The following is a 16903-nucleotide window of genomic DNA, read 5'->3' as shown; positions in this document are numbered from 1 at the left end:
ACCCCTTTTTCTTCCCATTAGATAAGACCCTAAACTTTGATGTAGGATGCCCACATTAGTCGGGAAATAAAAATTTAAGAAAACTTTGATGTTGGATATCCATTTTTTCCACAAACTGTGAACTTACCAACGTTAATAAGGAAAGAAAAATAAAGCTTCAGCTAGGCAAATTATTATTCGAATAATAAGAAAACAAATGGTAACAAATTATCTCAAGTATGAAATTGCAATATTCTCTACTTCGAGAGGATAATGTACAAGCTCTACCACATAATTGCAGAGACAATGTAGTCTAAAATACTAGACACCATACAGGGCCAAGAAGGTTTTCTCGTTCCCTGTACACTTCAGGACCTCGATACGCATTTCGTGAAGCTCGTTTTTCATCTCCAAATTATCCTTCTTCTATTGCAGTTTATGTATCTTAGCATCTTTGATTTTTTTTTCTCAACCTCCATTTTGCAGATTGTTGTTTCCTTCTCCAAAAGTTGATATTGAAGAGTTTCCACAATATTACTCTCGTTAAACCACCTAAACATCTCGTATAGGGTATCCTATATCAAAACCCATTTTCATTTATACAACTAACACACCAATTTTACCAAAAAAGAACATTTAATTAAAAAAATTAAGAAAATTAAATTTCAATTATGTCGCTACTAACAATGGACAACCAGATCTTCATTCCCAATTTTGGACCATTTATTACCGTTCTCGCCTCTTCTACCTTCCTACATGTACACAGCCTTCTCTGAACAACCTCCATTCTTAAACTCGAAGAAAACCCAGATCTAATAGACGACTGCTTCAGTAGCCACAAATTGCAATTAGGAACTATATATTTATTAATATATACATATTATATATATGTAAAAATAAAAAGAAATAAACTGGAAATACAAGAAAAAGGTGGAAGTTTAATGGAGAAAGGGAAGAGGATGAAGTTTAAGCATTTAACATAAAGACAGTAGAGGAGGAAGAATAGAAGATGAAGTCCTGAAACTAATTAAAATAACAAAAAAATCTAAAAATAAATAAAAAAACAAAAAAAAACATGACATGTCACATTAGCGTTGACACGTCATAGTTGTTACCCACTTAACCGGTTAAAATTTAAGGCAACTTGATAAAAATAAATGGGTTTAAAAGGTTAACTTAATCAGATATAATTAAAAGTTAGACTTAATATTAATAAATGGGACAAAGGTTAACTTATTCCCGTCAATGTTTCCTTTAATTTGTTAATACAATATGGATTTTTGGCCAGGTAAGTGCATGCGTACGTATTACATTGGTTCTTAATTTAGATGTGGTCCATGAGATGATGTCTAATTTTTCTTTAGATAACTTTGTGAACGATATTTTGTTGCCTATTGTTTATGGTAATTAGTTGTAATAAAATAAATGTATACACCACCAGACGAGACATGTGCCTATAAAACTAGTAATTCTATAATCAAACTGTACTTAAATATGGTTGACTCGAAAAAAATCACCGTACTCGAAAAGAAATATGACTTGAAGTCTAAAATAGATCAATTTTCATAATAATACACTTCCTCCGTTTTTTATTAGATGACACAATGAAATTTTTGACACTATTCACACAAGTTCATTTGACTTTTTTTTTGTGTGATTTATATTTAAGAAAATACATAATAATGTGGATTCTTATTAGATACGTCTTAATGAATAGTTTTTAAATATCAACTTTTTATAATTTTTTCTTATCTATAACTGAAGACATTAATGTTTTAAATTGTGCATTAGCAAACCCGCCTAAAAAGTTGTGTCATCCAAAAAAGAGCGGAAGAAGTATTGACTATAGAGCCGAGTGTTATTCGACCGACCCAAATGACCTCAGTCGAATTTGACTCGGACATCAAGACTTTTGCCAACTCAAAAGTATTACTTGCTCTGTTCCTTAAATATTGCGCCATGTTGACTTCACACTTCCAACACACAACTTTGACTCGTAAAAATTATAAAAAAAAATTAATATTTAGAAAGTAGATATCAATAGGAATCTAATAAGATTATACATGATTACATATTATTTTACGTATATATTATAAAAAATGGTCAAAGACACTTCATAAATAGCGTAAAAGTCAACATGGTACGATATTTGTAGAACATAAGAAGTATTTAGTGTGGCTGTGTGGGTCTCCTATCATAGATTCTTAGTATTGGGCTAAGCCCATAAGAGAAAACAAATAAATTGGAGGCCCATCTCTCTCGGCCTCCTGTTATAAACCCTACATTTTCAGCCTCCAACACTTTTCTGTTCGCGGGTTTTTCTCTATCTTCCCCTCAATCGAACTGTAGCCTGTAGGTAATCTCACTTCATGTGTCTCCTCCTTTTGATTGATTGTTCTTAAATTGTGTTCCTTTAATTTATAGATTTGTTCTCTGCATTTTTTCTTCATTGAATCCTGTTAATTTGTTGATGTCGCTGAATGATTTTGGGTCTAATGGTTTAGGTTTCCTGAAATTTCGTATTTTGATTTGTGTATTTGGTTTCACTGGTTGGAAATTTCGCAAGTGTTGGTTTTCTTAAAAGTTTCTGAAGCAATTTGTTCTGGTTTCCAATTTACTGATTTCAGATTCATTAAGATTGTCCTTCGTATCTTGTTTTCATATCCAATGAAAAAGAGTTGTATGCCCTTGTTTTTGTTAGTAATTATATTGTATTTGATTAGGATTTTATGTTAGAAAGCTTTCTGGAATCATTCGTAAAGCCAATTTGATCTTCCTTTTGTTAGAATAGATATTTAGCCATAGAAAGACCATTGTTTGCGCCTCGATGATAAATATATTGGGTTTAAAGAAAATGTTTTTATGAAATTATAATTAGTTGAATTTGTAGAAATGTATGAAAATGTGGAAAAATTCACCAAATGCCAAGCCTTTTGTTTTGTTATGATAATTTGATTAGTAGCAGCGGGGTTTGATTCTGGCCGGGCTCAAGTTTGGGGAGTAGGAGTTGTTTAGAGCGTTGGTGGGATTTTTAGGTTTAGACGTTTAGTTCAGTAGTGAATTGGTGCCATTTGGATTGATAATTTGATTAGTAGCAGCCGGATTTGGCACAAGTTTGGGGAGTGGGGTTTGGTACTTGGTTAGAGCATTGGTGGTATTTTTAGGTTTAGACGTTTAGTTCAGTAGTGAATTGGTGTCATTTGGATTCAAGTGTTATAAATAGCTGAATGCTGGCGAAGAAGATAGCATTGCTGTTAAATGGCTGTATCTGATTATTGTCATTTTTGTGTGTACATCAGCACTGTCAAGATGTTTACTGCTTCGAGGAAGATTCAAAAAGAAAGGGGTGTTGATCCAACTGACCTTGAGGAGAATCTTGCTCAGGTAAATTCTGAAAACTGTAATGTCATCAACTGAGAATTAATTTGCCAAAAAACTATAAATGTGCTTTTTTTCTCGTGCAGGCAATATTTGACCTTGAGACCAACAACAAGGATATGGGAAATGAATTGAAGGATCTGTTTATCAACTCTGCTGTGTAAGTGATAGTACATAGTTTTTAGGTTGATGCCATGCGAATTCTGTTTTGCCTTGAGGTTTGATGAGGTTGTCTTTTACCTTTATACAGTCAGGTTGACATCTCGAACAACAAGAAGGCTATTGTTGTCCATGTTCCATACAGATTGAGAAAAGCTTTCCGCAAAATTCACAACCGGTTGGTCAGGGAGCTAGAGAAGAAGTTCAGTGGCAAGGTAAACCCAACTTGCCTTAGTTTTATCATTGCTTCACTGGATGTTTAGAATAGTATAACTTCACCCACCCCGAAGAACACAATCCTTCCCTATCTGTATGCAAGTTAATATCATGACGTATGAAGTATTACCTTTTGTGAACATCACATCATGCCTGGGTACAATTCCTATTAGTTTCTTTTATATTTAATGTTTACGTAATGGTGGCGTTATATATGGTGGAAAATGTGGTAATTCTTAGTTGAATTACTTTTATGGCCAGTTTGGATTCTTGCATTTCATTTGAAATTCTGGAATTGGGCCAAATAACTTGTTTGGCTAACCCAAGAATTTGGATTTGTATTTGGCCCAATTCCAAGTCTTCCATAAAATAAACCTAAGGTTAAGAATTTGAAATGCCAACTAAAACCACGTCATTTGAAATCCTGGTTCATTTTTTTCACTCACCCTTTCTCTCTCCTCACTTTCATTGCTAACCACCATATCAACTCCTCTCCTCTCCTTCAATCATGTCTCCTCTTCATCCCTCATTCTCTCTCCTTTCCACGTTGTAGATCCCCTTCCCTCGCAGCCTCGCAGCCTCCTTGTAGCCACTTTGTTGCCGCCGCCTGTTTATAATCGTCGCGAAATTTCTGGCCACCTCAAGACGATTCACGGGGCAATTTGGCGAGATGACTATAAAGCAAGGAGATTCGAAGATTTAGGGTTTTGTTTTCCCAATTTGATTTTTTTAGGGTTTTATTTCAATCAATTGTTGATTAATAAAATGATTCCATAAATTAGCCCATTTGATTTTTGGTTGATTAACATTGATTGTAGATAAGAATTTGGATTTTTTTCTTCTTTTTTTTGGAATTTGGAATTGCAAAATCGCTGACAATGGTGATGATGGTGGTGGTGGCCGCCGCGGGTGTTGATGATGATGGTGGTGGTGGCCGCCGCGGGTGTTGATGATGATGGTGGTGGTGGCCGCCGCTGACCTGTTAACGGCGACGATGGCGATGTTTGTGGGGGCGGACCTAGCTTTCGTTTATACTCGTATTATTATCGTACTTGCTTCCCTGACTTACAATAGAAAGAGTAGCCATAACTGAAATTCGGGATTTCAAATTCTAATATTTCCCAAACATAAAATTTGGAATTGAATTCCAAGATTTCAATTCTGGAAATTAAAATACATTATTTGAAATGAATTTTTGTATCCAAACGCAACCTTATGGTTTTCGGAACTTCTTGGGGTGTATTATTTGTTGAACTGTCATTGTGAATGTTGATTTCACAACTTGGTGGTGTTATATATGGTGGCAATTGTGGTAATTCTTACTTCTTAATTGATTGACTTTAATGGTTTGTGGAACTTCTCGGTGGGTATCATTTGTTGAATTGCCATTGTTATTGTTGTTTCGGCAACCTTTATGATTGCAATTTTCAAGGTTCTTTAACAGTTTTCTTATCGTGTAATGTCTTCAGGATGTTGTCTTCATTGCCACCAGAAGAATTGTGAGGCCTCCAAAGAAGGGTTCTGCAGCCAAGCGTCCCAGATCCCGTACCCTCACCTCAGTGCACGAGAACATTCTTGAGGATCTTGTGCAGCCAGCTGAGATCGTTGGCAAACGTTGCAGATACCGTCTTGATGGCTCTAAGATGATTAAGGTAGTGTAATCCTTTCAATTTTATTTATCTGCTGCTAGTGATGGTTCAGTTTGTCAATACTTTTGGTGGTGTGTTGTGACTTATATTTATTCTTTATGATGGACAGGTATACTTGGATCCCAAAACCAAGAATGACACCGAGTACAAGCTAGAGACATTCTCTGGTGTCTATAGGAAGCTTTGCGGAAAGGATGTAGTTTTTGAATACCCTGCTACAGAGGCTTAAATTTGCAATCGTGATGTCATCGGAGTTTTGTGCTTACCATTTTCAAACCTTGTCTATTGGTTTCCTTTAAGATAGTTGTACTTTACCAAGTTTTGACCCACTATAGATTGCATTGTTAATTAGGGACAGAAGAACAATTATGTATAGCGTCTTCCTTGTTGAGGCAAGAACCCAACATAAGAAACTGAATTACTCGTTAGTCGTTACCATTCTTAATGTTGACCAACTAAATGCGTTTGCTCAATATTCTTGTGAACTCCTTGTAAAACTCTAATTCTTTATCAATACAACATGGTCACAAGAACATTTAGCCATGGCGGTTCTACGAGGTTTTACATGGTCACAAGAAGAACTTCAAAGGCCTCGTAGCACCGGCTGGCCAGCGGTTCTTGTCAAAATTTAGCCATGGCTAATGGCTCGCAATCTGCAGACAGCTGTAGCAATGCATCCAATTCAGGAGAAGTCAGTCAAAGAACTGTAAAAATAAAGGAGCTGGTTAACATGATTGTCCTTCACAAATCACAACTATCCTTTTTCTATCGTTGAAGAAGTGAGATTCAAAAGAATTTCAAGCAGTTTAAACCCTGATTTTGAAAAGGTGTCTCAAAGCTGACTGATCTGAGGAGAGAAGTACTTAAAATGTTCAATTAGGAAATAGAAAAAAGGAAGAATTTATTAAAAAACACAATGAGGGTAGAATTGCTATTTCTTTGGATTTGTGGAAATCTCATGAAGAAAGAAGATTTGTAGCTGAAACTGCATACTTTGTTGATGATTCTTGGACACTGCAGAGCTTCATTTTCTGTACGGTTTTATAGTTAGTCCATCAGTGATGGTTGGGGGGAAATTCCTACAGATGCGATGTTTTACACATTCCCTAAGACTGCTAGCTTAGCGAAGGCAGGTCTAGCTATTCTTGGTGATTACAGTTCTTAGAATTCGGAATAGTGTAGATTATTGGACTGAAACAGCTGAAAGAAATATGAATCTTTTTGGAGGAAAATTGGTAGTGAACTGTGAAAATTAAGGTAGGTGTAACAACTGAGTTGGACTATTATCTAGATGAAGATGTGCATTCCCAGGGATGTTCTTGCTATACCCGTTTTGAAAGTAGATTTAGGTACTAAATTATAAAATGATGGATGAAGAAACAGTTGAAGCATTGATGTATAGAAGAAATTGGTTAATTCAGATATTCCAGGGATAGGAATTTTACAGAAATTTGCTAACTATGCAATCTGATGTGGTTAGATCTTCTTGGAATTAGGTGCTTGCGCGACTGAGGATGAAGATGAAGCAGATTCAGACAACGAATGTTACTTTTTAGGTCCACAGTATATTCAAAGCAACCAATCATCGCCTTATTATTCATAAAAAAAGTTAACATGTTACAAGAATACTCTTTAGATTGAATTACCTAATGCAGTTTTGTTGTTTCAGACTTGGCAGGATATCTCTAAGGCGATTGGATGAATTGCAGATTAGAGGAAATGTTTGCTGACTTGTATATACAACTGATTTTACAGTTTTGGTGATTCTCAAAGCTGAATATGTAAGTGTGTCAATACTTTTGGAGATCGATTTGTCTAGAATATTTCCGCTTCTTTTATCTGCATAAATGGTCTGGAATTTCGGATGTCTTCTTTAAATGCAGGATTCTATGACAAATTCTTTGAGATGTCATCAGAAAACATAAAATATCAATCAGAAATGTTGAAGTCTCTGTCTGTCAGTCAGTCTGTCTCCTATATTTCTGACTCTTAGCTGCAATTTGGAGATACTGAGTGTCGTGTATACAAGCATTCGGCCCTGTTTTGCAATTAGCTTACACCTCGTTTGGTTATTAGTTGTTAGCTAATTAACTAACTAGCACATTGTTTTAGCTAGTTATACAAGATACATTACTCAATTACATACATAAGGGGCTTAGAAGCTTTTAGGAAACATAAATCAGATCGACAACTTGCTCATTAGTTTTTCTGACAGTAGTTATTCCCTCGTATGTGCTTGACTGTAAATTACGAAGTACATTACTCATTACATACATAAGAATTAAATTTTAGAGTTACATAATACTTGAGAAATCACACTCATTAAAAAAGAAACAATCTGAATAAATTGATCATTTATTTGAAACCTAGGAAACAAGTGATCAACAAGAACAAATGTATAATAAAAATAAAAAAATTAGTGATGCATTGTCTAAACCTTGAATGGTTGCAATCTGGGTCTAGCATAGTTAACCTTGGGAGATGCCTGAGGCCCGAAAAACTCTGTACACATCTCGACTAGGAACTTATCAACTATGTCAAGGTAAGCAGGACATGTAAGACAGGAATAGTAACGAAGAAACTCTTCAACATCTAGTTTATGATCAACATTCCCTTTATCCATCATTTCTAACTCCTTTAACTTTTCTGCTGCAAAACACATCCTTGTTTCTCTGACACTTGTTGAACACAGCTCGGGTTTCCTCATCATCCCTGGAATCACATTTAATCCCTTACTCTTCAAAACCTCTCTTATTTCTGCATTACTCTCCTTAACAAAATCACCCTTATTTTCTGAGATTTTCACTTTGTCTTCAGTTCTTGCAGCATAATAATTACAGTTTTCCTGCTGACTCTTTTTCACTGATGCACGAAGAACCGAGTTCTTTTGATCCTTCTTCTTCTTTGTCTTCTTCACCTTGCCCTTACGTGAGTCCCATTGATGAGTGAACTCGTTGTAGAAATCATCCAACTCGGTGTTGAACCCTGATTCGCTACCCATCATCTCATTGTTGGTATCACTCCCACAAGAGAAAGGGTAAAAGGGGGGTGTTTTAGGCAGCCTTTGATATGTGCTTCCTACAGAAAGAAAAGACTTGACATTATCTAAAGTTCTTTGGAAGAACTTCTTGGTGTTGGATATGGAGTTCCTTAGCAGCATCGTTTTTTCGAGTTTTTTCAAAGAGATGAACGTTGCTGTACTTCTTCATAAACAACAACAACAACAACAACAACAACATACAAATGAAAATGAAAGATTACAAATTTAGAGGAAATGGTGTTGAGGAATAGTATAAAAGAAGGAGGGTTTGTGCTTTAATGTTAGGAAGTCTTTGGATCACACGCTCCTTGGCTTTCATTGTGTTCTCTTCTACCTTACTTAATGGTCCCTGTCTAATGTTATGTTATCAAAAGTGCCAAAGTTTTTTAAAGCTTCAAAGGGGGGAAATTGAGAAGATTATATATTATATAGGGTAAAATTTTAATTAGAAATTTTTTAATTAGTGCACTTTTGTTTTTGTACTTTTTTATATGACATAGTTTGGTGTGTAGCCACTTTAGGGATTTGACAGGCTCTTAGCTTTTGATTAGTCTCTAATCTCTCTCTTCCTTCAATCATGTTAGACTTTTTAATCCTCCCACTCTTCCCCTAATCTATACGAAGTATTACTCAGACTTTTTTTTTTTTTTTTTGCAAGGTAAGATGAAAAGCCCTATCGGGTTGGAACCCCGCATGGGTCAACCCGTCCGGGTTAGCAGACTAGACACTTTGAGAGTGGGGGAAGTGACCCTAGTGGGGATTGAACCCCCAACCTTTTGGTTGGAAGGTGGAATCCTTTCCACTAGGCCAAGACACACTTGGTAGTATTACTCAGACTTGAGTACTAGTGTCAGACACCGGTACATCTTCAAGCGGTATGACTTGGTTAAATGTGAAAATTTTCTATGATATTAGTAAAAAATAAAGGGAAAATGTTTGGTTGACCCTAAGGGTTAGCAACCTTTAAGATACATATAACATAAAATAATATATAACTGTAATTAATTGGAGAGAGAAAGTGTTGTAAGGTGAGTTTCAATGCATTTGTTACCAATCACAATTCAATATTTAAAAGATTACCAACCCTTAGAGTTACTCTATCATTGTCCAAAATAAAGTGTTTCAATATCGAATTTCCAAAGCAAACACTTAATAATAAATGAAGAGGGTGACTAACATAGCCCAAATGGAGTACTAATTTAAGATTAAAGTGTAATATTGTGTACCTTTTCTTTTTTAGTGCCAGACAATATTATGTACTTCTGGTTTTATATTTAGTGGTAGAAAAGTATTTACTAATTGGGCCTAGTTGGCTAGTAGCTACGTTACTCAAATTCAGGTATTAGTGGCAAATACGACATGCTTTATTTTTTTTAGTTTGAATTGAAATGTCAAGTGCCCATACATATCATATTATGCTATTGCTTTAGTCGAGTACTTTTTTTTATTAGTAAGATAAAATATCGTATTGAACAACACTTGTTATAAGTTAATCAATCCAGGCATCCAGTTATATAAGGCGACGCTTGAGAGTAGGGGTGGTAAATGACTCTAAATTATCAAGCACAAGCAAAAGGTAAAAGGTAAAGCTTGAACTTTTAACCTCCAAGTCAAAGTAGAGTTCTCCGTCATCTCTACCAAGCAAGTTTGGAAGTTAGTTGAGTACTTGAGTCACATGAAGCATATATAACTTGATAAGCTTTAGTAAAAGTGGCATATTGGTATGTTGAAGTAATGTATGTAACAACTTAGAAGCATACATTTTTAGTACGAAAATAACCGTGAACCCATACGGGCCACACCACACCACCTCAACCCATAAATTAGGAGTAGGGTCAAAATCAAACAAGGAGAGGTGTAGGTATATTTAGACTCAAGGTTCGTGTTAATGAAGGATGGGATTGCATTTACTATTTACTCACTTGACAAACACATCTATGTAGAAAGTCATGTGTCAACTACTTCTTCTCCTCTTAACCAAATCAATTATGTTTTTAGATGTGACTTGTGTAAACCTTAGCCGTTTGGTTTGACAAATGTCTAGTGTTTTCATGTTTTGTAGGAGCGCAACCAATATTTAGGTTTTATTAGGAGTACTAATTGTGAAAAGGATATGTGATTACTTCTAGGTTGAATTTGCATCTTCACCCCCGTGTGTATAGGAAAGGAAGTAATGTTCGTTTTGTCACTTGTTAATACAAAAAATATACCACGTTTCCATTTTCGGTCACCTAATATTACAAGTTGTCCCAAGTTGTGTATTTTTGCTTTATTTTCTAGGTTTGAACTGTTAATCGTTACATTATCTTAATGCTAGAGTTATTTATTCGAGCATTTAAAGTGTACTTTTATTTTTGCTAGTCGGTTTAGACTTTGTTCTTCTAAGTTTTATTTGACTGAATTAAACTGAATAAAGATAAACTAAAATGAACTGAAATAAAGTCGAAAAGAACAGAGCCTAAACAATCAAAAGTGTAGTCATGAGAAAACATCCAAGCAAAATACTACGTACTACTATACATTAAGTACAGATATAAGGACATTATTGATCGGCTTGATCGTAAAGTTTCATTCTAAGACAAAATTGGTCATAATAGATTCATCTCAATGAGTAATGAGTACTCCCTCCGTCTCATATTAGTTGTTACATTTACTTTTACACAAAGTTTTAAGTAATAAGTGGTTGTTTGGTTATCAATTGTTATTTTATTCAATAAAGTAGATGTGATAGGAGTTAGTGGAGTATTTTTTAATTGAATGAAAGAGGGTATGGGGACAAAGTAAACTTTAGTGGAAAGAGAGAGACAATATAATAATTGTGGGGTCATTCTTAATTTAGAAGTGTAACAACTAATCTGAAACGGCCGAAAAAGGAAAGTGTAACAACTAATATGGGACGGAGGAAGTAGCATAATTAGGAATATTGTTTAGACAATTGACTATTATCAAATGATGATTAGCATAGTCGTAGACTATATAAGTAGGAATTACCCCTATATTGGTTTCCAATGTTGGGTGATTAGGATAATAAGGTGACCGTGATTGCCGCATGATTTTAGAAAGAGAATTTCTTTTTGTCTTCCCAATGCACACTTCTTCTAGCAAATATTAAAACAGCTACTTTGACTGCCTTATCAACCAACACCGTGGACTGTATGTATGATTGTATGCTCCATTCATGATTCATCCTTAAGGTGTAAACCACTTTTTTCTAACACTTGGCCCGTTTTCAATTTTATTGTATGCAAATTTCTTGACTATCACCATCTTATTTTTAGTCAGCTTTCTTTCTTTCTTATCCTTCATCCTTTTGTGTTTCTCTTTAAATCGTTTGATTTTGGCGGCAAGTAGTTTTTCCTGCTATTCACTGGAGGTGAGCAAGAAATCATGATGTTCTGAATTGAAACCGAAATATGTTAGGAATCTACGATTTTAATATTTCAGTTTTCAGTTTCGAGTTATAAAATTGAGAACCTGTTGCAACAGGTTCTGATCTTGTTCTTAAAATTTAGCAAGATATCTTTGTACGGGGTCATATCCAGATCAAGGACAGAAGAGCAGACCTGACTTAAAAGGTCAGCTCTACTCTTGAGGGACTAGTTGTACGGGATCATACCCAGAGAGGACAGAACATCAACAACAGAGCAAACCCTGACACCCAGGGCACACCCAAGTCAAAGAAAGACTCTAAACCCCAAGCCAAGTATATGCAGCCCAGGCAGATCAAACCTCCCCAGATCACGTGTAAAGACACAGAGCAGAGCTAAGCAAGGCTGCATCAGTCCAAGAAGGGACCTGCAGGCTAAACGACAACGACAAGGAATAAAGTAAATCGCCGTCATACACGTGGCGGCATCTAAGTAGGCCAAAGTACAGAATAGTACGCCTATAAATAGCACCCACATCATTCATGATGGGACATATTCTTACACACGGTACTTGCTCCACCTTCTCTCTATATTCTCTCTCTAAAGACTTCTTATCTATTTGCTGACTTAGGCATCGGAGGGGGTTTCCTCGGTTAAACCCCCGAGGTTAGCTCACGTTTGCTCTGCTTGACAGGGCCAAGGCACTCCGGAACGTCCTCCCAGTTCCACACTCGGAACAAGTGGCGCTAGAAGGAGGGGACTTCCCAGACCTTGCCTCTAAAAGACCTACCCTCTCACAAAATGACCGAGTCAAGCGAACCGATAATCCAGCAGATAGAACCACCCACCTCAAGAAACAACCAGAGAACCACAAACGTACCTTTGTTCGGCATGCCTCAGAGTCTTGGTCCGCCAAGAGAGACACCACAACCCAGAGCTATGGCAACCCCTAGCCAGGGCCAGGGCATCCCAGTTCCAACCAGTGCCTCACTAGCACGGTTGGGGGCACAGTTCTCACCCGACCAGATGCGCACAGCCATAGAAGTCCTGACCTTCCTTACCCAGACAACACCACAAGCCCAGGTCATGAGGACAGCCCCAGAGGTTGAGGTTGAGCAGAGGAGAAAACGTCCCAGACCCCAAAACAGTTCGAACGTCTGGAGGAGGAATCTGCAGCAGGAGATGGAAGGGGCTGACAGCCAAGAATATGAGGCAGAAAGTATCACGCCTAGCAGAGCTCAACCCAGAGCAAGGACCGAACAAGCACCCAGCCAGAGGCACCACTCCGGGTCAGGTATGCCAAATCCCACCCGAGCAATAGTTAAACCTGATAATTCCCCCTTCTGTGATGAGATACTCTCGGAAAAAATGGAAAAGATAAAAATGCCCACCTGCAAATATTCCGGAAAGTCAGACCCAACGAATCACCTCTCTGCCTTTGGAGGACACATGATGCTATATACCAACACAGACTCTATGTGGTGTAAGGTCTTCCCTTCCACTCTGGAGGGGATAGCACAGAGCTGGTTCGGTAAAATACCCAAGGGCACCATAACCTCTTTCCGGCAGTTAGCCATCTTGTTTCGCACCCAATATGTGGCAAACATTGCCAGAGAAAGGATGACAGGGGAGCTGATGTCAGTCGTCCAAGGACCTCAGGAATCTCTGAGGGAGTACATATCCAGATTCAATATGGAGGCATCGAATATACCCAAGTTACAGCAAGAGGTAGCAGTCCTGGCTATGATGACTGGTCTGCGGGATGGAGAATTCAAGAGCTATCTGGGCAGAAAGTCATTCACAACCCTGGCAGAGGTACTGGGGAAGGCAAATGAATTTATAAAAAGTGAAGAGATTGGCAGAGCAACCTCACGACGATATGTAGCAAGTGAGAACAATTACGGTAGTCAGAGCAGAAAAGAGCCGTACAAAAAAGAATACCCAGACAAAAGAGAAAATCAGCAGCCCAGAAAAGATTGGCACGGGCAGGTCAGAGGAAGGGGTAGTGAGTTCAAAACTGAAAAGCGAGGCAAATTCAACGAATACACTCCTCTGGTTGCATCCAGAACCCAGATTTTTGCTATCAGCAAGGAGGATGAGAAATGGCAGAGACCACCGAAAATGTACAACAAATACAGGGACACGAAGAAGTACTGTGATTTTCACAAGGATCATGGTCATCTCACAGAGGAATGCACTCACCTGAAAGATAACATTGAGGACCTGATCCGAAGGGGGTACCTAACACAATTTAAGGCAAAGAGCTCATACAGCAGGACCTACGAAAACAGGGATGATGAGGGTCGATTTGATAACAGAAAGACAGAGCAAAAGCAGAACCACCCAGCAGATCAGAAGAGGTCGAATGATATACTGGTCATAACAGGAGGACCAGTTTACGCTGGTACTACAGCCAGCGGTGCTAAGGCCAGTGTGAACGAATTTAAACACCAGGTTAATTACCATAACTCAGGAAAATGGCCTGCCCCTCCAAAAATCCCACAGTGCACTTTTACAGAAGATGATTGTAAGGGCATAATTTATCCCCATGATGACCCAATGGTGTTAGCTCTGGATGTGGCTAACAGAAAAATCCATCGAATCTTGATAGACGGAGGAAGCTCTGCAAACATTCTATTCTGGCCAGCTTTCCAAGAGCTGCAGATTGAAGAAAAGCACGTAAAACCAGTTAGCTACCCAGTAATTGGTTTCACAGGGGCAACGGTGATACCAGAAGGAATAGTTAGCTTACCTGTCCAAATTGGGCAGGGGAAAGATATCAAGGATGTCATGGTTGATTTCATGATAGTGAAGGTACCCGCAGCATACAACGCCATTCTGGGCAGACCATTTATCCATGATGCAGGAGCAGTGGTGTCTACTTATCACCTCACCATGATGTACACAACGAATGATAACAGATCAGCTAAGGTCAAGGGAAACCAAGAGCAGGCTAAGAGATGCTACCACACAGCCCTGAAACAGCCACCCAGACCCCCACCCCTGGCAGAGGCAGACATTCCCTTGTCTAGAAAGAGAAAGAGAGCAGAGCGTAAAAAAGACGCACTACTGGACATGGAGAATTTTGAGCATCGTGAAGAAGGATTGTTAAAACCAGCCCCAGCAGAAGAAACAGAAGAAATAGAGCTGGAGGAAGGAGTAGAGGACAGAACAGTCCGAATTGGCACAGATATAGACCTTTCCCTGAGGGTAAATATCATCGATCTGTTGCGAGAGCACGCGGACATATTTGCCTTCTCTGCCGACGAAATGCCAGGGATTGATCCCAACGTCATGGTCCACAGGTTGAATGTTAACAGAGAAGTCAGACCGGTGAAACAGAAGAAGAGAACTTTTGCGACAGAGAAGAATGTAGCCATCCAGGAAGAGATCAGCAAACTGTTAGCAGCCAAATTCATAGAAGAGTGTGACTACCCGGAATGGTTGGCTAATGTCGTGATGGTAAAGAAAGCAAATGGTCAATGGAGGATGTGCGTAGACTTTACAGACCTAAACAGGGCTTGTCCGAAGGATTGTTACCCGCTACCCAGAATAGATCAACTGGTGGATTCCACCAGCGGGCATGCCCTGCTGAGTTTCATGGATGCCTTTTCGGGCTATCACCAGATCAGTTTGTTAGAATCAGACCGGAAAAAAGCCGCCTTCATCACAGACGCTGGAGTTTACAACTACAGGGCTATGCCATTTGGTCTAAAGAACGCAGGGGCCACATACCAGAAACTGGTAGACAAAATATTCGCAGGACAAAAAGGCCGAAACGTGGAGGTGTATGTAGATGACTCCATAGTCAAGAGCAAAAATGAGGGTGATCACATTAAGGATCTGAAGGAAACTTTTGCAACATTGAGGCAATTTGGTATGAAGTTAAACCCAAAAAAATGCGTGTTCGGTGTTAAGTCCGGAAATTTTTTGGGATTCCTGGTCAGTGAAAGAGGAATTGATGCCAATCCAGAAAAAGTAGAGGCCATACTCAACCTACCAGAACCAAGAAACATACGAGACATCCAGAGGTTGACTGGGAAAATGGCAGCACTCACCAGGTTCATCAGCAAGTCTGCGGACAAGTCTCTCCCCTTTTTCCAGGTGCTAAAGGGAAACAAAACATTTAAATGGGGAGAAGAGCAAGAGAAAGCATTCAAGGAGGTGAAGAACCATTTGAAAAGCCTCCCAACCATAGCCAGACCAGAAGTGGGGGACATATTACAGCTATACATCTCTGCCTCCAAGAAAACTGTAGCAGCAGCTCCGGTAGTCGAGAAGGATAAAATCCAGCAGCCAGTCTACTTTGTCAGCCACATCCTCAACCCAGCAGAACAGAGGTACCCCCTGATTGAAAAAATGGCCTTCGCCATCATGATAGCTGCCAGGAAATTGAAACCATACTTTGACGCACATAAAGTGCAAGTGTTAACTAATCAGCCTTTAGAGAAGTCATTGCAGAGGCTAGATACCTCTGGTAGACTCCTGAAATGGGAAGTGGAACTCTCAGAATATGACATCGAGTACAAACCCAGAACCGCCATAAAAGCACAGGCACTGGCAGATTTCATTGCAGAGGCATCATACGAGGAGGAGGAAGAACCATTGGGGACTTGGCAGATCTCAGTAGACGGCTCCGCCGCAGTCACAGGGTCGGGCGCAGGTATCATAATGGTGTCACCAGAAGGCAACATTTTCGAATATGCTATAAAATTTAAATTCAAAGCTTCAAATAACGAAGCAGAGTATGAGGCGGCAATCGCAGGAATCCAGATGTGCAAAGCAGCAGATGCTAAGAAAATAGTGCTCAAAACCGATTCACAGCTGGTGGCCAGCCAATATAGAGGCGAATATGAAGCCAGAGAACCATCTATGCAGAGGTACTTGGCCTTGATGAAAGAAGCAGTAGCCCAGCTAGAAAGCTTTGAGATTCAACTGGTTCCCAGGGCAGAGAACAGTCAAGCAGACGCCCTATCCAAATTAGCAAGTTCGACGCTACAGGACTTGGAAAGAACAGTGATGGTAGAGGTCCAGGAAGAAAAGAGCATTGACAAAAAGCTTGCAGTCAACTTCATCGACACTGAGCCACAGTGGTATGACAGTATAGTCTCATA

General features: G+C 38.7%; 2 protein-coding genes across 3 annotated transcripts; one reads left to right on the top strand and one right to left on the bottom strand.

Moving 5' to 3' along the window:
* The first annotated feature begins 2264 nt into the window (after positions 1 to 2264).
* LOC110790777 (40S ribosomal protein S7-1) lies at positions 2265 to 5854 on the top strand. Of its 2 annotated transcripts, none has more exons than XM_021995544.2 (6): positions 2265 to 2335; positions 3279 to 3363; positions 3444 to 3517; positions 3608 to 3731; positions 5202 to 5384; positions 5491 to 5854. In XM_021995544.2, exons 2-6 carry the CDS (start codon positions 3289 to 3291, stop codon positions 5608 to 5610), a joined length of 576 nt encoding a protein of 191 aa, XP_021851236.1. In that variant the 5' UTR covers positions 2265 to 2335; positions 3279 to 3288; the 3' UTR covers positions 5611 to 5854. The 2 variants fall into 2 exon arrangements, with proteins under 2 accessions (XP_021851236.1, XP_021851237.1); XM_021995545.2 differs by having other exon boundaries at positions 2266 to 2331.
* Positions 5855 to 7624: 1770 nt separating this feature from the next.
* On the bottom strand, positions 7625 to 8809 carry LOC110790764 (uncharacterized). The gene has a single exon (XM_021995534.2). The coding sequence runs from the start codon at positions 8539 to 8541 to the stop codon at positions 7813 to 7815; it is 729 nt and encodes a 242-aa protein (XP_021851226.1). The 5' UTR covers positions 8542 to 8809; the 3' UTR covers positions 7625 to 7812.
* Positions 8810 to 16903: the final 8094 nt, after the last annotated feature.

The sequence above is a fragment of the Spinacia oleracea genome, chromosome 2, assembly GCF_020520425.1.
Source record: "Spinacia oleracea cultivar Varoflay chromosome 2, BTI_SOV_V1, whole genome shotgun sequence".
Classification (NCBI taxonomy): domain Eukaryota; kingdom Viridiplantae; phylum Streptophyta; class Magnoliopsida; order Caryophyllales; family Amaranthaceae; genus Spinacia; species Spinacia oleracea.
Note: the sequence above shows the minus strand (reverse complement) of the source record. Positions and strands in the feature narration are given on the sequence as shown.